We start from the raw sequence: 22,697 nt of genomic DNA, 5'->3' as shown, positions 1-22,697 counted from the left end.
GTCTCATCTGTCCACAGTACGTTCTCACAGAAGGATTGTGGTTTTGTCACATAAGTTTTGGCAAACTCCAGTCTTGCTTTTTTTTATGCCTTTGTGTCAGTGGTGTTCTCCTGGGTCTCCTACCATAGCGTCCCTTTTCATTCAGATGGAGACGTATAGTGCGAGCTGACACTGTTGTACCCTGTGTCTGCAGATCAGCTTGAAATTGTTTGGAAGTTAATCGGGGTTCTTTATCCACCATTCGAACAATCCTTCATTGTAATTTTTCATTAATTTTGCTCTTCCGTCCACGTCCAGGGAGGTTAGCTACAGTGCCATGGGCTGTAAACCTCTTGATGATATTGCGCACAGTGGGCACAGGAACATTAAGATCTCTGGAGATGGACTTGTAGCATTGAGATTGTCCATGTTTTTCCACAATTTTTTCTCTCAAATCCACAGACAACTCTTTACACTTCTTTCTTTTCTACATGCTCAGTGTGACACACAACACAAAGGTTGAGTCAACTTTTCTCCATTTTAACTGGTTGCAAGTGTGATTATTATATTTCCCACACCTGTTACTTGCCACAGGTGTGTCTAAATACAAATTACAGGAGCATAAATCAAGCAATTATTTCTTAGAATTTTGACAAGGTGCCAATAATTTTGTCCAATCCATTTTTGAGTTCTTTGTGAAATTTTATCAAGTTTGACTTTTCTTCTCTTTTTTTTATATTGTTGCAGTGCAAACAAAAACAATAAGCATGTGAATACCAAAACATTTGCAATTGGAACAATTTTCTGAGAGAAGTGTTGCATTTTCTGACAGAATTGCAAGGGTGCCGATATTTTTTGGCCATGACAGTATTTCTTACAGTTTATAGAAGTTATGCAGATTATAGGAAATCAAAGAAAGATTGTTTATTAAAAATGGGTTTGAATGCATATGACCTTATGTTAACCTAGACCTAGACTAACTACTGATGTTAACATCCAAAAAAAAAAAAAAACTTTTACTGATGTGAGGTGTAATATGTTTAAAGAAATTAATAATTTTTCTTCAGCAAGGATGCGTTAAACTGATTAAAAGTGACATTTATAATGTTTAAAATAAATGCTGTTCTTTTGAACGTTTGTTCATCAAAGAGTTCTGAAAAAAGTATCATTAATTAGAATGATTTCTGAAGTATCGTGTGACACTGAATACTGAAGTAATGATGCTAAAAGATTCAGCTTTGCATCACAGGAATAAATTACATTTTACAATATATTCAAATAGAAAACAGTGATTTTAAATTGTAATAATATTTCACAATATTACTGTTTTTACTGTATTTTTTATTAAATCAATGCAGCCTTGATGAGCAGAGGAGACTTTCAGAAACATTTAAAAATTGTACTGAACACAAACAATAGTTTTGCAAGCAAATTGAAGTTAAAAATAATCATCGTTACAAATCACATCCCACTTGTAACATTGTCATTGATGGCTGGTAAGATTTTATCAGGATGTCTGGTCACCCTGTGTTCAGCATTTATAAGCACACAGTGTTTTGTTGTTGTTGTAGTACAGCTGAAATCAGTTTGATCTGAAGAGCATGATGTGCAAATAAAATCCACATTTGCTTTCATAAATGCTGACAAGTTGATAGTATTTTTTCTTTTGGGTTGTACTTGGGTGAGTAACGTGAGATTGTGTGCCCCCTGCAGGCACTCTTGCACCTCAATAAAACCCAGAATATTTATCAGATGAAGTTTTATGAGTCCTTCTCTAATTGGACATTTATAAGCACGCACAGCACTCATTTCCGTCTCTTCTCCAGGGTGATATGGGCCCTGTCGGGATAATCGGTTTGCCAGGACCAAACGGACTGAAAGTAAGTCATGCACATATGAACCCCACACATATCTCCATCACTCACAGCCACTTTAGCATATGTGTTTGTGTGTGTGTTTGTTCCAGGGCGTCTCGGGGAACATGGGCGAGCCCGGACTGAAAGGTGATAAGGTGATCTGAATACTCTGTTATTGGCCTGTTTCACCTCAGCATGTGATGGAAATTCTCTCTCCCCATTGGCCACCCTGTGTTACGCATGTTTTAAAAGCTCCAGCCTTAAGTAGCATGTGGTCAAAGAGATTTTCTTTTGGTCAGTTAGAAAAAAATGTGAAATTTTTGTAAAGTTATATTTAAAGTACCAACACTAACAGGTTTTCTCTGTTAGTTTGTGAGAGAGAGTTGCTTCCTGGTTCAATACATGTTAAACTCTACAGTTCTTATGGCATAATGTGGATTATAATGGTCAATAATTTTGTTTAATAAATTAAGTAAATTAATCAATTTTAATAAATAAATAATCTTTATTTATTTATCTATGCAATACATGTTAAAATCTATTGACAGCTTTCATGGGATAATGTTGATCACAATGGTCAATAATTTAGTATTTAAAGTGCCCCTATTATGGGTTATGAAAGGTTCATATTTTGGTTTTGGGAGTCCCCAACAACAGGTTGTCATGCATGCAAGGTCAAAAAACACTTTCATTTTCTTATAATATGCATTTATTTTTACCTTATTTGCTCAACGACTCCCAAACGATTCGCTCAACGATTCATTTTTCCAAACCCCTCCTTTGTGTGACGCTAATCTGCGGTGATTGGTTGATTTCGTTTAAAGCAGTGTTTGTGAGCTTTTAATGCTCCAAAAGCGGCACCTAGTGGCAAAGAATGAATTTGCATTTTCATTCAAACCAATGGGAAAATCAAGTTTTCCCAGGCAACAAGTGGGCGGGCAATATGCTAATGTTTCATGTTGACATCAACATGAAACGGCTTGAGATTCGTTTTAAAAACGAATGATTCAGAGTCGACTCTTTCTTTTGAGAGACAATAACTTTATACATGGTGCACTTTCAGATTTAGAACCTTGCAGGATGTCTTCATTCACTTAGAGCTGTGTTACACACTGCATTAAGGTCATTTTCAAAAATCCATAATAGGGGCAATTGAAATAAAATACATACATTTTTAATAAATAAACGTTATTATTTATTTATTAAAGCAATACATGTTGAACTCTGTTGACAGCTTTTATGGCATTATGTTGATTATATTGATCAATAATTGTGTTTTTAATAAACAAATACATTTTTTATAAATAAACAACCTTTATTTATTTATTTACAGGACAAATGCTTTAAGTAAATAAGTAAATATTGTTATTAAATAAATGTAATGCACATGCATTGGAAGTCTAATGATATTATAGTATATTATTGATTATAATGGTCAGCGATTTTAGCAAATAAGCAATTTATTTATTTAAAGAAAATGTATTTTCAAATAAACAGATAAATAAATGCACAAACATTGGAAGTCTGTAGTGCCAGTAGTCTGGAAATGTAAAGCTTGCATTTTTTCACTTTCATTATTCAGTACAATTAGCAGGTGGATGCAACAGTCCGTATTGTTGTGTATATAATTCAAAAAAAATATTTTACATATAACAGTTCAGTGAGTGAGTCTTACACCTTAGTCCCTTGTTATCTCCTGTAATATCTTGTGGATTTACTTTTGGTGTATCACCTTCCACAATTTTAAAACTTAAGGTAGGGGTTGAAATGATTTTCTGTGCGAATCAACATTATGCTACAAATGCTGTCTATGGAGCTTAACCCACATTAAATCTGGATCATTGCTTCAGCAGTTTATGACTATGTTTGTTCAAATCAGGCTTCTTCTCAAACTGCTATTATAGAATGAAAACAAAATTGATCTTGCCCTAACTTTCTCTGGTCTCTTTTCTGACTTTTTCTTTCTCTTTCACTTTTCTCTCTCAGGGTGACGTCGGGCTTCCCGGAGAACAAGGGGAAATTGGGTTCCAAGGAGACAAGGTATACCTTGCATTTCCCCCTGTGTTTGACATTTGCACACTGTTATGTCCAGATGTCTAATGTTTTGATTAAATCTGACCTTCTAATTGCCCAAATGTTAGAGCTTTCATAGACAGTTACACATGCACTCATGCTCTCGAACGAGTGCTTGTGATAATAAAAATGTGTTTTATATTTGTTTGTTTCAGGGTGTTCAGGGTTTGCCAGGATTACCAGGACCTCGTGGAAAACCAGGACCACAGGTTTGTTTCTTATCTTTTTTTGTATTTCTTTAAAAGAATAGCTCACTCAGACTGAAAATTCTGTCATCATTTATAGAGGTCGACCGATAGTGGATTTTACCGATACCGATAGCTAGGTTGGACCACACTGGCCGATACCGATTAATCAACCGATAGTTTTCAAAATGGATACTGAAAGAGAGCTAGTGCTTTACTATTTAAAAAAAAAAAAAAAGCAGCAACAGTACTGAACCATACTTTGTAAATGAATAAAAATATTAATATTATTTACTATATTGATCATTAAAGTTATTTCATAATTTGCTAATGTTAAAAGAAGAAACTTTAAAATGTAAAAATATAGCCTATTAGTAGCTAATAGTGAATGTTGAAATGAAAACACTCTAACAAGGAACAATACTTCTACAGTTTTCATTAATGCTACGAGTTGACTTTTATTGTTAAATGTTACCATTTAATTTCAACAGTCATGCTTAAAGATGGCCATGTTTAAATATCTACACAAGGCCATAGCATTAAAATTACATACATATGGATATTGTATGTGTACTCACACACTTTATTTGCTTCTATTTTTTAACACTTGATAATTATCTAATCAAAAAAAAAAAAAGTTAGTCGCGCAGCGCTGCGTCTAGGAGAACTCAGAGGTGGCGGTCTAAAACAATTTATTTAAATCACCAAACGGACATAAGTTTGCTTCAAGAATGAACAATGTGGCATAAATGAGTTTGAAGTTCGGTGTTTAAAAAAACAGAGCAAGTGGAAAGAGAAAGCGCGATCTGTTACAGCTCTCTACATGAAGCATACCGACTTTATTAGAGCCACAGAAAGACAAACGTTTTGCTGAAAAATGCACAATACATAATTTATAGCCTAGGGTGAAGTCATTATATACATTCACAACGATTTGGGACAAATATAATGTAATTTAATAGAAAACTATGTGAATGGCGCTCTGTTCCGCAGCAGGCTTTTCTGTCGGCTGTATTTAAATGCAAGTCTGGAGTTTTCCGCTCTGTGCAGCGCGCAGTGTCACGTGTCAAAATAAACAACATGTGCTGTCAGTGATTTCCACCTCTAGAGGCCGCTCTCGTACTGTATAATGCCAGCGGACCCTTCTCAGCCATTCCGGCAACGGTTGCAAACCGGAAAACTATCGGCATGGATTTTTGCCGATAACCGATAGTTGTAGCAATCAACTATCGGTGCCGATTAATCGGCAAAACCGATGAATCGGTCAACCTCTAATTATTTACTGTACACAGTTACACATGTTCCATGAAAGTGTATGATTCACTTTCTTCTGTAAGCAAAAATTCTGCAGAATTGTATTGGTAGGATTTTTCTGTGTAATTAGTCCCCACGAGGAATGATGTCTTCTAGCTTAAAAAAAGCACTTAACAGTTTTCCAAATGACTTTGTACTATTTTCAAGTCTTCTAGCCCATACAGAATCACAAAAGTACTAAGAGTCACAGTTTTGAAGCTTGAAAGCCTAATTGACCTATCGGTAAGTCCTGCCCCCCTTGGTTACTGTTGCTCCCTCGGACAAACAAACGGAGTTGCTCACTGTCTTTCAATGACAGCTGCCGTGTGAAAATCTTGTCCCATGATGTTTTTGCACAATTTTGGACACAGAAGGCCACCAAATGGGAATTAAATATTCCATGGAGGGATTTATAAAATATTTAAAAATAAATACGGTGGGTAACTCGAAGCGAGGGTTCACAGATGAGATCACAGTGCAAGGCGGGAGAAGTCTCATATTACGGTCGGTCATCACGATCACGGATGACAACATGCATCAACACTGTTCATGTATCGCAGGGTACGATTAAATTAATGTACATTTAACCAGTTTAATATGGAGAGGTACTGAAATGTAGACCTTCGTTTATGTGTTTTTGACCTACACTGTAACGTACAAGACACGAGAACAGTCCGCTATTTAGGTTGTACGTTAGCATGGACTCATAGCATAGTTTTAGCCAGAGATACCTTGCTAAAGCACAATATAACATTAATGTTCTGCTTGAGCAGATGAACATTTTGCTCTGTTTTGTTTGGATTCAGGAAATGTAATAAAATAAATTATATTGCCCATCCTCTCGGTATACCTGGAATCAGTGTTACGAGTACCCCAGGCACATCGTTTTTCCATTTTTGAAGCATAAAGCCCATAAAACCGATGCTAGCTTCGGATCTTCCAATGTTTCTCTATGGCACTGAAACCTAAAGATGTCAGAGACGAGTTCCGCTCCCCGTGCAACTGATACTCGACTGCCATTGGCTAGTCTGCGTTCAAGGGGAGGGGCTTACCGATAGGTCAATTCATTGTAATTTCATGTAAAAGAGCGACCAGTACATTTCTTGAAAACTAATTTTTTTCTATAGAAGGGAGCTGTATATGGGAATCTGCATATAAAAACTACTTGACTTTTTCTGGTTGTTTGTTGTCTTTTGCTGTCTTATGGTGAATTTTACATTTGCAATTCTGAAAATATGTAATGGAAATGATTTTGATATTGTTTTAGAAGCTTTAAATCTGCATTGATTAAAGCTGTGTTCACTAACTGCAAACTGCATTGCAAATATCCTTTTTTGGGTGAATTACTGTACTCATGACATCAAAAATATATAGAATTTTATACAAAATAGCAGTTTTTTGTAAATTATATGTTTTCAAGAGTGACATGAGGATAAAAAAGGGATATTTTTAAAGGAATATTTTTTTACCCATAATTAAGTATTTAAAAAATCTAAATAAAATTCATACAACATTGTAAGTGAACTTCAATTTCTGCGTAAGTATTTATTTTTCTGTTTTTGTTCATTTATGTTTTTAATTAAATAATCTACCTGAGAACAAGTGCAAGTTTTGAATATCAGTTGTTCAATTATCAACACTCAAATCTGAGCATATGTAGGTCCGGAGTGCAGTATCTAATTGTTTAACCTAAAATCCCATGATCTGAAGGTTCATTTTATTTCATAGTGTGTGTGTGTGTGTGTGTCCTGGTCACATGTGTCCTGTGTATTTGTGTGTTTTGAAGGGCAAGACAGGAGAGATAGGGCCCAGTGGATTACCAGGCCCACCAGGACCCGAGGTATGAATCAACATGTACCACTGATGCTTTTGCGCATCTGAATGTGTTGCACCAGCTTGTTCTATTGATGACGTCAGCAAATATAACTGATTCTGATTGGCTGATGATTTGCTGATGAAATCCTTCGCAGGGTTTCCCTGGAGACATCGGAAAACCTGGACTTAATGGACCCGAGGGCCCAAAGGTGTGTTATTCATAAAGAAAACCTTATTAAATCAAGTGCTTTTAATATTTGCACACTTATTTTCGCAGCTTCTTGCTGTTGACAAATGTTTTCTTCATAGGGTAAGCCTGGAGCCAGAGGTTTACCTGGACCTCGTGGAGCGGCTGGACGAGAGGTGTGTTTGTTGTTTGTAATTAGTTATAAATGTATTTTAAGCAGACTTGTGAGACAACATTGACTTAATCTTGATTTTAATTTGTAGGGTGATGAGGGTCCTGTAGGACCACCGGGGCCAGTAGGACTCGAGGTGAGTTGTGAATTGGCATATGAAAACTTCACTGATTTTGATGTTGTTTTAGAGGCTTTAAAGTTGCATTGATGATGGTATTGCATTTGTTCATTTTAGACTGTTTGAAATATACATTTTTGGGTAAATCACTCAAGACCTGTCAAAAAATCTATCAATTTTGTATAGTTTGTTTTGGAAATTATTTGTTTTCTTTTGATTTATGGTTGAAAAATGTATTTTTCTAATTTTATTTGTTTTGTATTTTTTATTCATGTTTGTTAAATCATTTTTATATAAAGCATTTTGAATTACCGCTGTGTATAAAATGTGCCCCAGAAATGAAAAAAAAGCACATTGAGATCATGTGATGTTCTCATTACACATAGGCTTCATTCTCTTTATGCAAAATGCAATTTATTTTTCTCTTTCTGGTGCAGTCTAGTCAAATCAACAAATCTTTATTGTTTGCAATTTTGAAAATGTATATTGGAAGTGTGTGGTTTAGATTTTTTTAGAGGCCTTAAAGTTGCATTGATGATGGTATTGCATTTATTAATTTAAAGATGTATTGCAAATATACATTTTTGGGTGAATTGACCTCAGAACTTGTCAAAAATATATTATGCAAAATATATATATTTAAATGATTTTTGACCAAGAGTCCATTGGCATTTTTTTATATTCTATGCGAGCTCAGCAAAATGTGCATTTACCCAATGGACCACAAGGTGGCGCAATAGGGGATTTCAATTTCGAATAGCTTTAATTATGTTTAACATATCAATGAATCATCAAGGCTGTGAATTTGTTTTGTAAAAGACAGAAGAAATGAATAAATCCAGCATCGTAAAGCAGGACACTCAGAATCCGCTGCGAACAGCCTCTGTATTACGTAACATTCCCGCTCTGTCTCTGTTTTTCCTCTTTTCCCTTCTGTCGTTCCACTTTTTCTTGTTTAACCAAACTCAGTGCTTCTCTTGCACAATCTCAGAACATTTCTGGATATTTTCCATCATTCTGTCCTCAGACAGGTATCTGTTTTCCTCATCTCTCTCTGCGGTCAGTAATTAGATATGTCTTGGTGAGACTTTCAGTATGCTCTCTTTGTACTCTGACCGCAGCTCTTCTGCATTAGTATGCATACTCATGTCTTGCTCCAACATAATCAAACAATCAAACATGTGACATAATTAATGGGTGAATCTCATGAAGAAATGTCATATTTCAACAAAAACAAAACAAAACAAAAGAAGAGAATTATGTTTTGCAAATGCTTGTGATGATTGAAATTATTTTCATTTATTTGGGAATCACTTGAGCCTTAACTCATGAATAACAAATGTGGATGATTTCAAGTCAAAACTGAATTATAAAACAACATTGTCTGGAAGTAAATTGAACAATAGTGAAATTCAGTTAAATAATGGATTCTATATTGTATTTTATGAAGCAATGAACAATATAATATTATAATGTATTATAACTGTGCTTACAGTTAATAATGAGATCATGCAATGAATTATGAGGTGTATTCCAAGGCATCAATTAACGTATTATATATAAAGGCTTTAAGTAAATTATTTTCTTAAATTTTTACTTCAGTGTATTACTTTTTATTGTATTTATTATTACTTTTTTCATTTTTGTAAAGCACTTTTTAAATTACCACTTTGTATGAAATAAGCTATATAAAAAAAATAATAATAATTTAGTATTAATGTATTAAAACTGCATTATAAAAAATAATAATAATTTAGTATTAATGTATTAAAACTGCATTATAACTATTATAATGAGATGAAACAATTAAGCAAGGCATAATTATTACATTAAAAATAATTTTATAATGCAATATATGTAAAGGCTTCAAGTAAAGTGTTGAAATAATTTTCTTCAGTTTTTACTTCTTACTTTTTAATTGTATTTTTTATAACTATTTTTTTTTATCATTTTGTAAAGCACTTTTTAATTACCACTGTATGAAGTGTGCTATATGAATGAAAAAAAAGATATAAAAATTTCAATAGCACAACAGCAGAATTTAGATTAAATTATGTTCTTAGGCTTTTTATTTTTCCTTCTGAAAGTGTGTTTATATGTATAGTCTAGTCTCTCATCATTATTTGTCTCCTAAGAAATGGTCTCTTTTCTGTCTGTGTTGTTTTTCCAGGGTCTGATGGGCAGTAAGGGTTTCCTTGGGGCTGCTGGACCTGAAGGGGTCAAAGTGAGAACATGAGCAGAATATAAACACACACAAATCTCATCCACACACGCGGTCACTCAAACACTCTCTGATGTCTTTCAGGGCGAGCAGGGTGTCACAGGAAAGGCTGGACCCATGGGTGAGAGGGTGAGTACACCGACTGAGTTATGGTCTTTTGAACACACTTTGACCCTCACACTGATGATGTTGTGTTTGTAGGGTCTTGTTGGCTTCATCGGTCCTGCAGGGGAGACTGGACTCGCTGGAGAGAAGGTAAGACACACCTGAGAGCAGCAAATCAGCATATTAGAATGATTTCTGAAGGATCATGTGACACTGAAGACTGGAGTAATGATGCTGAATATCCAGCTTTGATCACGGGAATAAATTACATTTTAAAATATATTCAAATAGAAACCAGACATTTTAAATTGTAATAATATTTCACAGTATTACTGTTTTTACTGTATTTTTTTGAATAAATAAATGTAGCTTTGGCGAGCAGAAGAGACTTCTTTCAAAAATATATAAAAAAAAACATTTGAGCCATTGTGTAAATGTTCTGTTTTGTGATTTATTATTAAGGGTGATCGTGGAGAGATGGGATTGCCCGGCCCTCCAGGAGAGAAAGGATCTACGGTACGGTACACATACACACAAATACCTCGCATAAATTCTCTGTATGCGCTTCCTCCCTCATTCTCTCTCCCTCAAATTATGAATGTTGTTTAAAACAGGAAGTTCAGCTGTTCATCATAGTTACCTGGCACACTTCTTTCCAGTCATCAGCTCGTGTGTGTGTTTCTGGAGTATTTGCACATCTAGAATATTAATTTCATTTGTGGCTGCAATATGGGTAACAAACATACCATGATATTACCATAAAAATATACAATGGAAAACTACAGTATTACCATGTTAGTTTCTTGACATATGAATGTGATAACAGCCATAAAAGGCCAAATATTACCTAATTTGATGATGCTGAGTGTAAAATAAAAGTTTTTTCCACTTATATAGGCTTTGTATTAGCTTTAATGCACTTATTAAAATTAGACATAAAATAATATCTTCAGAATCATTCATCCATGTAAAAAAACAGCTGAGAATTGAACAAATAGTTGTAATCTACTCAGATTTAGACAGGAATCATGTGTTTGTCACAGTTTTTCTGCTGATTAAGGGAGAATATAAGACTTCTTCACTTTATAAATGGTTGTCACGAGCAAAAACGCTACGAAATCCATGATATTTTGTGATAAAGTGTGATGTGCTTGAGCAAAACAGGCTCCATTTTTGGAATCAGCAGCTCAAAATTAGTATGAAACAAGTTTTGGATTTCATTCAGAGGGTATGATACAGGGTGGTGTAATCATGACGTACTATGGAAGATATCTCTTTGTAATGTAGTATTTTATTCATACACATGCGTACTATATTGCCAAAAGTATTAAGACACCCCTTCTAATGAACAGGTCTTACTACTTTAGTAGAGTATAAATCTTAATGTTTAAGTATATCATGATATTCTAGGGAATTGTGTGCTTTTAATTTTATTGGAACAGTTTGGACAGGACCCTTTTCTATTCTAACATGACAATGCCTCTGTGTATAAGGCAAGGTTCAAAAAGAAATGATTGATTCAGTCAGTGTGGAAGAACTTGACTGGTCTGCAGAAAGCCAGCTGAACACCTCTGGTGTGACTTTAAATGCAGACCTTGAGCCAAAAACTCATCACCAAACACCAATGACTTGTACATACTGTGTTTTGTATGGTGTGTGTTTGTGTTTTACATGTTTCCCATCACTTACAGGGGCACCCAGGAACCCCAGGAGAGAGCGGCCCACCAGGACCACCAGGCAGTCCAGTAAGTTAACAGCAGATACTTAAGATAGTTTGGATGTCAAAAGCAAGCTGATGGTAGTACACCGACATCATCTGCTGTCGTTAGATCACCGTGCTGTCTGTCAGCTGTCAGACACCTCGGTGTAACGTTCGGTGCTTGTACTCTTAGTAGCAGTGAGAGAGACCGAAAAAAATCCTAAGTGTGCATAATTAATGGTCTTTTTTTTTTTTTTTATAGGGCCCACCGGGATCACGTGGACCCATCGGCTTGAGAGGACCCAAAGGAAGACGGGTAAGTCATCTGGGCATCATGAGTGCGTAAGCGTGTGGAACTCAGTTATTTTGCTTTTCTCTGCAGTAAAACAGGCCAGGGGCTAAACCAGTGGCCTTCTGATTACCAACCACCAAACCGAACCATTTCTGTTATAGTTACTTTAACGGGTAGGTTAGTTGGTTTGTTATTTAGTAGACTGGTAGCCTAGTTATCTGATAGATTTTTATTATTAATTTAGTTTTAGTAATTTAGATTCTTAGTTAGTTAGTTAGTTAAACTGACAAGTTAGTCATCTGATAGATAGATTTTCAGTTAAATTGGTTGGCAAGTTGAATTGTCCAGTGGATAGATTCTTAGTAATTTAACTTGTAGAAACTAGTTAGACTAGTTGAACTGGTAGACTAGTTAGTCATCCAATAAACAGATTCTGTTAGTTAAACTTAACTAAGCTAGTTAAATTATCTGTTAGTAGATTCTTTATTAGTTGGTTAAACTGATAGGCTAGTTAGTCATCGGCCAGATATATTCATAGTTAATCTGTCTGACAATTTAAATAATCTGATAGATAAATTCTTATTTAGTTGTTTAGTTAAACTGGTAGACTAGTTAGTCAACCAATAAATATATTTTTAGCTGTTTAAAAATTAACTAGGGTTTAATAACCCTAGTTATTTAACTAGTTGTTATCTGATAGATTGATTCTTTGCTAGGTAGTTGAACTGATTAGGTTAGTCGTTTGATATATAGATGACTAATTAGTTAAACTGATTGACAAGTTAAATTGTCCGATAGATAGATTCTTAGTTATTTAGTTACTGGTAGACTAGTTAGTCATCCAATAAATAGATTATTTGTTAGTTAAACTTGACTAGGCTGGTTAAGTTATCTGTTAGTAGATTCTTTGAAAGTTAGTTGGTTAAACTAGTTATTCATCCAATAGATATTTTCTGAGTTAAATTGGCTGACAAGTTAAATCATCTGACAGATAAATTCTTAGTTAGTAGTTAAGTTAAACTGGCAGACTGTAGTCGTCCAAATATAGATTCTTAGTTAAGCGTCACTAAACGTTATGTATTATAAACAGTTAAACTGATAGGCTAGTTAGTTGTACGATAGATAAATTCTTAGTAAATTAATTAGACCATCTGATAGATAGATGGTCATCTGATTTATAGATTCATTGTTAGTTATTTAATGTGATAGGCTAGTTAGTCATCTGATAGATAAGTATTTAGAATTAGTTATGTAGTCAGTTATTTAAACTGGTAGACTAGTTAATTGTCAGATAGATAGATAGATAGATAGATAGACATCTTTTGTTGATCCTGGATCAACATTACTGTCCAGAAATATAGACTTAACCCAATCCCTACCCCTAAACCTAACCCTACCCATAATTTATTCCTAAAATCAGCGTGAAATGATAGCATATTAAAAAGGGTGTAGAAGCACCTAACCCTGATCATAAGCCTAAAACAGATATTTCCTGAAAAGTTATCCCTCAATTCTGATTGGTTGATTGGAATGACGTTCCAGGATCAACAAGGATGTTGATCCAGGAACATGTTGTACTTGGTGAAATCACGCTCACCGTGTTAGCTCACACACACTTGGAAACACACACATGGTAAATGTTTTCCATTAACCAGCAGAATCAACATGAATTACTGGAGAGAAGACCGAGCAGAGAGATGCAATGGAAACAGACTTAGGAGAGTTGAGTGTCTCTATGCCACTGTCTGGTCTTAGTTAGAGCCCCTCACCGAGTCCGTAAATCAAATTGTTATCCTGATGATTTATTGATTCAGTGGTGATGATTTAACCCTGTTTTTTGTTTCCTGCCTTCATCACTGAGAAGTTGAACGGGCCAAAACAGAGTAGCGTGTATGTGATATACTGACAATGACTGAAGATTGTCTTTTATTTAAAACAGATGAAAACATATCTTTAAAAAATACTTCACACAGGCAAAGGTGAAACTGTAACCAATTCATCAATGGTAGAAAAATGCATTATTTATTATACATGCATTATATGTAATATTTTATGTTGTTTTTTGTTTTTATGCCCTCTTGCTACTTTTTAGTGGTATTCGCTAAATCAAGTATTACTATTACTTTAGATATTTGAAAATCCCAACTCTTTTATTTAAAAAAAGATTTAAAAAAGTCCCATAGACTTACCGAAGGAGGAACTCAAGACTCGCTGAACACCGGGCCATGATTCTGACCTATTTTCTGTATATTTAACGATGAGAAAATGAGATTAATGTCCTCATTTCTTGACAATAAGGGCTTTTCTGTGACAAGTTCAATATACTATCAGCGCAACAGAAAGACATTCACAAACGTTCAGTTATTGTTGTATGTTTCTCTGTATTTGAAGCATACAAAAGAAGACCGGATTTGCTCTGGTTAGATAACAACACGAGGGACCTGCAGATTGACGTCTTTTGCGGCACTAGTAGGTGCTGAGAAGTAATGAGCCACTTTATTTTCTGTGGTTTATGGATGTATAACAAGATGGCCGGAATATTAATAACAGTAGTAGTAACCCATATGAGGTATTCCAGCATATTTTATTGAGTACCTTCAGCTTCTCCAGTGTGTGTGAGAGAGCGAAACAGACACAGAGAGCGTGTGCCAGCTGGCAGAGACTGTGTGATGATATTGTTTCAACGGTCTGATGTTTTTTGGCCGGACGCACACGCCATAAGTTAGTGTAATTATCAGCGTGCACACGCATTCTTCGAGAGGGAGCGAATGTGTGTCTGGTCTCTTGATGAAGTCCTTGTGTTCAGATGTCTTCAGATTTTATTGGCGAGCCAAACCGCTGTTTGTGATGCTGAAGATGATTCGGTTGTTTAGGATTGTGTAGCATAAATGTGAGATTTTTGTGTGCATCCAGACAAAGACAGATGCAACATAGTTCTGTGCCATGCTTAAACCCTCAAGAGCCTCTTAAACATTGACCTACATGTACAACCCCAAATATCCCAACATATCCCACACATCTAAATCCTACAGTACAGCTCCCCCTAGTGTTTGAGGACATACTTCTGGATTTAAAGTGTGTGCTTTCTGCTATACTGCTCATATTTTTGCCTAGCTCATGAAAATTATTTAGATTATGCTCAAATATTTTAATATGATAGTTTATTGTTTTAATAAATAGTCATGTAAGTAATATAATGATTCAGTATTTTCTATAGTAGTTTTTATTTCCAAGTGCAAAATCTTTACAAGTTGCATGTTATTTATACATTAACACTCAATGTTATTTTAGTGTTATTTATATACTATAGTATTTATATTTTTTTAAATTAGCTTTTATTTTTATATATATTTTTTATTTTTACTTTTAGTTGTAATAATTGTATGTGCTTTATTTTTTAAATATTTCTTTATAGTTTTAATTAAATTTTTTAGTTTGTCATTTTAGCACTTCAGCTTGAACTTATTTCAGTTAGTTGCCAAGGTAACATTTCTCATTTTTGTTTTTCATCTAATATTAATATTTTATAATATTTCAGATTTTTTTCATTTGACAAAAGCAATTTTTAATAGTTTCGGGTTTCAGTTTAAGTAACAATAACAACAATGGAACTATTACAACTTGAAATAAAATATGCTGACTAATTTAAACAATTTCAGCTGCTCAGCTATTTTTGCCATAAAAAGTTATATTACACAGTGATTTGATGGAGCATTCATTCTTGTTGAGCAATTCAGTTTAATTTAATAAAATTTCAAGAAAATGCACTCAACCTGACCATTGAAGTGTGACCAAAAGAAATAAGCTGTCACATGTTCTTCTTCATAATTCTTATTATTCAATCAAACTGCCAAAGTTCACAAAATGCAAAGTTGTATTACAAAACTGTAACTGTATTGTTATAGTTTTGTGTACTGCTTCATTAAATATTTTTGAAAAGTAATACTAAGTTAGCAGGATATTAGTGCTCTGTATAAAAAAAATTATTTTATTTTTTCTTCTTCAAAGTACTATTTCTGTCTTTATGTTTAATTTAATGTTACTTGGCAATTCTTTGTAATTAATTATGAAATTTGGAAGAAATTGTTTCTACACCAGTTTTTTTTTTTCAGTGTATTCCATTCTGGACATAACTGAGGGGATCAGTATATGAAACATCTCAGCTCAGGGTTTTTGTGTGTCCTTTTATGTATTGATTTGCGCCTCTGTTTTAGGGTCCTAGAGGTCCAGACGGTATGCCAGGAGAACTCGGCGCTGAAGGCAAAAAGGTGAAGGCCGCTGTCCTCCAGAGCTCACCTGGTGACCAAACATAAATGCTGTGCATGTTTGAATATAACTTTAACTTGTGTCTCCTCGCAGGGTCTTGATGGTCCTCCTGGAAAAATCGGTTTCCCAGGACAAGCGGTAAAAACCCTGTTTTCACATTCTGTGTCTGATTGTGTTTCTACTGTAACTGCTGCCATGTCTCTGCAATCTTTTCTTTGTTAACAGTCTCTATGTATGTCCAATCTCTTTGCAGGGCAAGATCGGGGAGCCTGGGGAGGCGGGGCCAAAGGGATTTCTGGTTAGTTTCTCTATTGAAATTTATATACTGTATTTTTGTCTTTTATACTGCATATTTTTAGGACTGTTTCATAAAAATTTCACATGTTTATGTAATAATAATACATGTTATTTGTAGAGCACATTTCATCGATACAATACAGCTCAATTCATGTCACGGGTCAAAATATATATTTAAAAACTTTTTTTTTTTTTTTTTAATTTATACAATTTAAATGTAATATTATTCTCTGTTTTAAATGTAAATTTATTATTGTTTGATTTATTATTATATTAATCATTGATTAATTTACTTGTTGCATCATTTAATTCATTCTACAATATATTTTGACTCTATAATTTGTTTTTGTAGGGCATTCAAGGGCCATCCGGGGCTACAGGAGACAAAGGAATCGCAGGGGAGCCAGTGAGTGATGCTTTATTTCTGTTCTACACACAGAAACACATTTTCCAGTGTCTTTTTATGTAAACTGAGAGCTGGAAATCTACTTTGCGTCCTCTGGGTATTGAGCAACTCCAGAAGATGAGTTTTGAGCACTGTGTTTTTTGTCTCATTCAGCCCTGAAATGTATAGAATAATCGACTTCTAATGAGAATTAGGTTCATAAGTCTTTCTTGGCATTCAGTTGTCTTTTGTAGTTTGTTAAATGTTTGTGATTATGTAGCTGTAAAATGTAAATAAGATTTGCAGTAGTTCTGCCAGGCGGTGAGACTGTACACACACATCTGCTTCACAGTTTGACAGTTTGGCTTCAGATAATGGGAGACTGTAATGTTGAAATGTGTGTGTGCGTGTCTGTTTGTGTTGTGTTGTGTTGTGTTGTGTTGTCTTGTGTTGTGTTTGTATGTATGTATTACTGATAAATGAATTGTTTGTTTTGGGACAAGGGACCTCCAGGGCCCCCAGGAACACTCGGGCCTCCCGGAAATCCAGGGCCAAAGGTAATACACTCCACACGTACACAAACACACATCCGTTTCTGCAACTTCTGTCTGTTTTGATTCCTTTGATTGTAAATGAGACTGAGATTAAAATGATTGCCCTGCGCACTCAGTCATACTTTAATTGATTAATGAACACAATTTTAGGTCATTAATCCATCTGTTTTGGCAGCAAAACAGACATGGAAATAGAAAAATGTTTGCTCTCTCTTTCTCTCAGGGCCCTGCGGGAAAAGTTGGCGAACCCGGACTTCCAGGAGAACCTGGAGAAAAGGTGGGAAACATTGTAGGCTCTTTGCACTTTGGAGTCATGTTACCTTAAAAGCGTAAGAGGCATAAATCAATGTCCAAAAGAACAGCCTTTATATGAAATAGAAATCTATTGTAACATTATAAATGGCATTCCTCTCACTTTAAATCAGTTTAATGCATCCTTTCTGAGTAAAAGTATCAATTTCCCAAACTTTTGAATGGTAGCATATCAGGGTTTTCACAAAAATATGAAGCGGTCAAAACTGTTTTCAACATTGATAATAATAATAACTGTTTCTTGAGCAGCAAATTAGCATATTAGAATCATTTCTTAAGGGTAATTTATTTAATCACAGGAATAAATTACATTTTACAATATATTCACATAGAAAACGCTTATTTGAAATTTTTATAATATTTCACAGTATTACTGTTTTTACTGTGTTTTGATCAAAAGCCTTGATGAGCAGAAGAGACTTCTTTCAAAAACAAATTTAATTATTCCAAATTTTCAAATAGTAATGTGTATATTATTTATACATGCTTATTTGGGCAACCTTGTAGTTGTTTTTATATTTTGTTAATTGTCTATTTTATGTGTATTGAACTAAATAGAAAATAACTGCATTCAAACGTCCTGACTTTTAGCAGCAGTGTTAAAAAAAGTTCCATACGACACTATAAAATAAATTGAAAATAACAGCCCATATAACATTTAGTTTGACTTCTGGAGATTGCTAATCAACAATTTCCTCCTTTTCCTGCCCATTTGTTGAGGAAAAAAGGCTACTTTTTAAGAGCTCTAGGCCCTATTTTGTACCCTATTCATGAAAAGAGCCTGAAATTAGTGTTAACCATTTCCCATAATTTTCTTGCTTGAGGTGCTATTATGCTGTGCTAAATAACTGTTGCTAAATCTGCTTTTCGTTGGCAGTTCAAGGCCCCAGTGAGCTTCTGTAATGAGTAGCACAGCGCTTATGTCGCAATCGCAGTCTGAAGAGGAACCATATGACTATATTTGTATTGTTAAAGTTAGATACTGTCAGCCTGAGCTTGGCAGATGCAGATGTGCTGTCACACGTCATTGGTCATAATTGCTGTTTGGCTGACTGGACTTGTGTAATTAAATAAAAAAAACGTAAACTTGCTAGAAAGAGTAAAACCGCCTGTGTGTTTGGACTCTTATTTTGTCTTTTCATTGTTTTTGCAGGGGTCACTCGGGCTTATGGGAAACGCTGGGGCAGCAGGACTAATCGGAACAAGGGTGTGTGTTCAATACATCTGTGAAACGTGGATTTGATGTATATGAATGTACAAAAACAACATTTAGTTTTTTTGCTACAGGGAGAACCGGGTTTAGAAGGAGAGGCTGGTCCGGCTGGCCCTGATGGTGCCAAGGTAATAAAAATGTTCACAAGTATTCAAAAATACATGATTTAAACCACAAAAAATGTAAAACAAAAATGTGTTTTTTGAACAGGGCGAAAAGGGCGACATGGGCGAGGAGGGCGAGCAGGGTGTCAGAGGTGACCCGGGAATCAAGGGGAAAGAAGGGCCACCGGGCGACCCTGGGCTTACTGGCGTCAGAGTGAGTGATGCAGATATGAACAAACAATATCACACTCATACTTTACTTTATACTTCAAAACACATACTGCATGCAGGGTTTTCAGCTCGTAAATAAAACAACAGTACTAATAGGGGGAGATTGGGGTTGTCCTATAATAAAGGCATTGCCCAGAAAAACTAAAACTTTTTTTTTTTTTGCATATTACAGATGTCATCTATCACAGAAAACAATGGTGTTTTGTAGAAAAATTCAAAACATGAGACAAATAAATTATGCCTAAAAATGACCTACAGAACTTTGACCCTTCTGAAAAGTTATTATATGCGGAGAAAAAACAGTTATTTTAGTATTATTTATAATAGCATTGTTTAATATAGCATTTTGAATTTGCTTTTATATATTATTTACATTTTAATTTTATAATTTATAATTATAACTTTTCAATTTTAGCCTGTTTATTTATTATTTATATTAATTTTTTTAATTTTGATGTTATCTTAAGTTTTAGTAATTTTTATATAATTTTGTATGAATTTTTATATAATTTTGTATTTAGTAATAATTTTGTTTTAGTAATTCAAGTAACCTCAACTTACTTTGTTTTAGTTAGTTTCCAAGACAAGATTTTTAATTTTCCAGTTTTCTAAGTTTAATTATATATTATATTATATTCATGATATTTTACTTAAGCTTTATTTCAGGTAACATAAGCTTTTTAATAGTTTTAGTTATTTTAATAATAATATTTTTTTTTTTTTTTTTTTTTTTTGCGAAATGATGGTGGGGGTTGTTTTTGTTGCTTTCCCTCAGTTTTGCATGTGTGTTTTAGGGTCCTGAAGGAAAACCTGGTAAAAATGGTGAGAGAGGGAAGCCAGGGTTTAAGGTAAGACATTCCAGTTCAAGATAACATTTTGTTTGGTTGAAGTTATTTAATTATCTTTAATCTATAAAGCACAGTATTGACTTTACTTTCACATTGCCTGCAGGGTGCCAAAGGTAACATCGGCCACCTGGGAGAGACTGGAGCCATGGGAAAGATCGGACCAATCGGAACCACCGGGCCAAAGGGCTCTCGAGGAACCATCGGACATGTGGTAAACAGATACATCAGTTCTTATTCAGTTTAATTGAACTGACTCTGCTTTTAACCTGCACAAGAAACTTGTCTGCCTCACCTTCTCTCTCATCTTTCACATCTTTATGTCACAGTTGTTTCCATGCAATTTGCTATACATTGCAATATTAAGTCAATATTAATTGACTTTGACTTTCTTGCTCTGTCCCAGGGCACTCCTGGGCGTATGGGGATGCAGGGTGATCCGGGCATATCAGGATATGAGGTGAGTGCAAAAACAAGTGCAAACACCATCACATGATCATATTAGCACATTAACCATTATTCATTTCCACATCTGTGCAATAATTGATCAACTCATGTCCACTAGTGCTTAAAAGCTCTTTCTTTCTCTACAGGGTCACAAGGGACCGCAAGGTTCAATAGGACCCCCAGGACCAAAGGGTGAAAAGGTAAAGTGTATTTATGACTCACTTTGTTCATAAATTTTCATGTGACCTGCACAATAATGTCTATGCTAGAAGTGGATCTGAATACACAAAGCTTAGCTTTAAAATACAGTGATATAAGCTCAAAGAGCCCTTAAATACCATGTAAAATTAATATGATAATGAAGCATCATAATAATATCATATTATATATTAACATATATCATTAGGAACACTAATATGAACTGCTTTGAATCAGTTTTCTATAATCATCTGATATATTGCATTATGTAATGTTTTAGGGTGAACAGGGGGATGATGGGAAGGTGGAGGGTCCTTCTGGTCCTCCAGGACTCCGAGTGAGTCCCTCTTATTATCATGTTTATATCTGTCTGTGATTTCCTCTAATTTCATTAGCGATATTCGCAGCTTCATGCATGTGTTTATGTATTTTCAGGGTCCAATTGGAAAGCGAGGAGACAGGGGCGAACCGGGAGATCCAGGATACGGGGTGAGATAAGAAAGCCTACTATTGTCTAACTGCATATGAAGCGCATTAGCTAATTTGTTTGCACGCTGTTGGCGCACACCAACATGTGACAATTTCCTATAATAGTTTAACAACTGCCAACTGAGACGTTTAAAGGCAGTTTTATATGGTAATTGGCCAAACATAAAAAATATGTTATAGGTCACATGAAGATGAAAACCATTTCAACACGGTTTTGATTTAGGTTCATTTTAGACTAAAATATCCACCAGCAAAAATATGGTTTGAGTGGAGATCAATGTATGTGTTTTAATAGATAAATAATAGAACTTTGGATAGAGACTATATACAATATCATTATCAATGAAAACGTCACTATTATTATAAATATTGCTCATACTTTAGGACAGATGAATACAGATTTTTATACAGATGAAATGGTGAGATTTGCATGATCAAGCACCACTCTTCAGATTTTCTTCACAAAAATATATTTTTTTAATTATTAATTTATTTTTTAATAAATAAAATAAATACGAATAAATACATTATTATTAATTTGTTAATTTTCTTAAGTAAAATTTCATATATAATTTGCTTTACATTATGTAAAGTAATTACATAATGACGTAATTATTCTTGCAGTTCTTGAATAATTTTGTTTGTATGCTATTATAGTTTTTATTAATATTTTGATATATATATAAAACAGTTTTATTTTTAGATTTTCCATTTTCAACTTAATTTTAGTTGACGTTTTAGTCATTTTGTTGGGTTTTCTGATATATATATATATATATATATATATATATATATATACACACAAATTAATTTATAATATTCTAATTTGTAATATTTCATATATAGTTTGCTTTTTACATAATTATTCTTGCAGTTCTTGAATCATTTTGTTAATTTAGTATCATTGCTATACTATTAAACTTTTTATTATATTAATATATAAACTTAAATTAAAATGAGAAATGTAATAAATGGTAAATTTCTGTTTTTGGAATGTTTTTAAATAATTTTTTTTTTTTTTTTTTATGTTTATTTTATTTCATATGATGAAAATGTTTTTAATGGTTTTATCACTGTTTTGTATGTGCAGGGTCAGCAGGGTGTTGATGGTTTTCGAGGCAAACCTGGTGCTCCTGGACTACCTGTGCGTATGATATGATATCAGATCATATAATTACAGAAATGCCTGCACTCAAATATGCACAAGAACACATTTTTGTTTATTTTTTTAATGCATTTTTAGGGTGATCCTGGTCCACGTGGAATACAAGGCCCTAAAGGGTCCAAAGGAGAACAGGTAACATTATGATTGCAGCTCGTATGTGTGTGTATCTTTTGCTAGGATTTCAGATTTCATTACT

General features: G+C 34.2%; 1 protein-coding gene across 4 annotated transcripts in view; it reads left to right on the top strand.

Annotated features, from left to right (window-relative positions):
- Positions 1-22,697, top strand: part of col27a1a (collagen, type XXVII, alpha 1a) — a 100,315-nt gene that overhangs the window by 70,279 nt on the left and 7,339 nt on the right. For all 4 annotated transcript variants that reach the window (XM_058757770.1, XM_058757769.1, XM_058757771.1 and 1 more), the window contains 31 exons: positions 1,806-1,859; positions 1,946-1,990; positions 3,822-3,875; positions 4,064-4,117; positions 7,173-7,226; positions 7,357-7,410; positions 7,511-7,564; positions 7,652-7,696; positions 9,849-9,902; positions 9,984-10,028; positions 10,101-10,154; positions 10,467-10,520; positions 11,696-11,749; positions 11,966-12,019; positions 16,210-16,263; positions 16,355-16,399; positions 16,515-16,559; positions 16,911-16,964; positions 17,447-17,500; positions 17,721-17,774; positions 18,963-19,016; positions 19,097-19,150; positions 19,233-19,340; positions 20,152-20,205; positions 20,309-20,416; positions 20,609-20,662; positions 20,796-20,849; positions 21,128-21,184; positions 21,283-21,336; positions 22,427-22,480; positions 22,580-22,633. In XM_058757770.1, coding sequence (XP_058613753.1) covers positions 1,806-1,859; positions 1,946-1,990; positions 3,822-3,875; positions 4,064-4,117; positions 7,173-7,226; positions 7,357-7,410; positions 7,511-7,564; positions 7,652-7,696; positions 9,849-9,902; positions 9,984-10,028; positions 10,101-10,154; positions 10,467-10,520; positions 11,696-11,749; positions 11,966-12,019; positions 16,210-16,263; positions 16,355-16,399; positions 16,515-16,559; positions 16,911-16,964; positions 17,447-17,500; positions 17,721-17,774; positions 18,963-19,016; positions 19,097-19,150; positions 19,233-19,340; positions 20,152-20,205; positions 20,309-20,416; positions 20,609-20,662; positions 20,796-20,849; positions 21,128-21,184; positions 21,283-21,336; positions 22,427-22,480; positions 22,580-22,633 — 1,740 coding nt within the window. The remainder of the gene's footprint in view (positions 1-1,805; positions 1,860-1,945; positions 1,991-3,821; positions 3,876-4,063; positions 4,118-7,172; positions 7,227-7,356; positions 7,411-7,510; positions 7,565-7,651; positions 7,697-9,848; positions 9,903-9,983; positions 10,029-10,100; positions 10,155-10,466; positions 10,521-11,695; positions 11,750-11,965; positions 12,020-16,209; positions 16,264-16,354; positions 16,400-16,514; positions 16,560-16,910; positions 16,965-17,446; positions 17,501-17,720; positions 17,775-18,962; positions 19,017-19,096; positions 19,151-19,232; positions 19,341-20,151; positions 20,206-20,308; positions 20,417-20,608; positions 20,663-20,795; positions 20,850-21,127; positions 21,185-21,282; positions 21,337-22,426; positions 22,481-22,579; positions 22,634-22,697) is intronic.

Source organism: Onychostoma macrolepis, chromosome 21 (assembly GCF_012432095.1).
Source record: "Onychostoma macrolepis isolate SWU-2019 chromosome 21, ASM1243209v1, whole genome shotgun sequence".
NCBI classification, from domain to species: Eukaryota; Metazoa; Chordata; class Actinopteri; order Cypriniformes; family Cyprinidae; genus Onychostoma; species Onychostoma macrolepis.
This window is presented reverse-complemented; position numbering and strand designations above follow the sequence as displayed.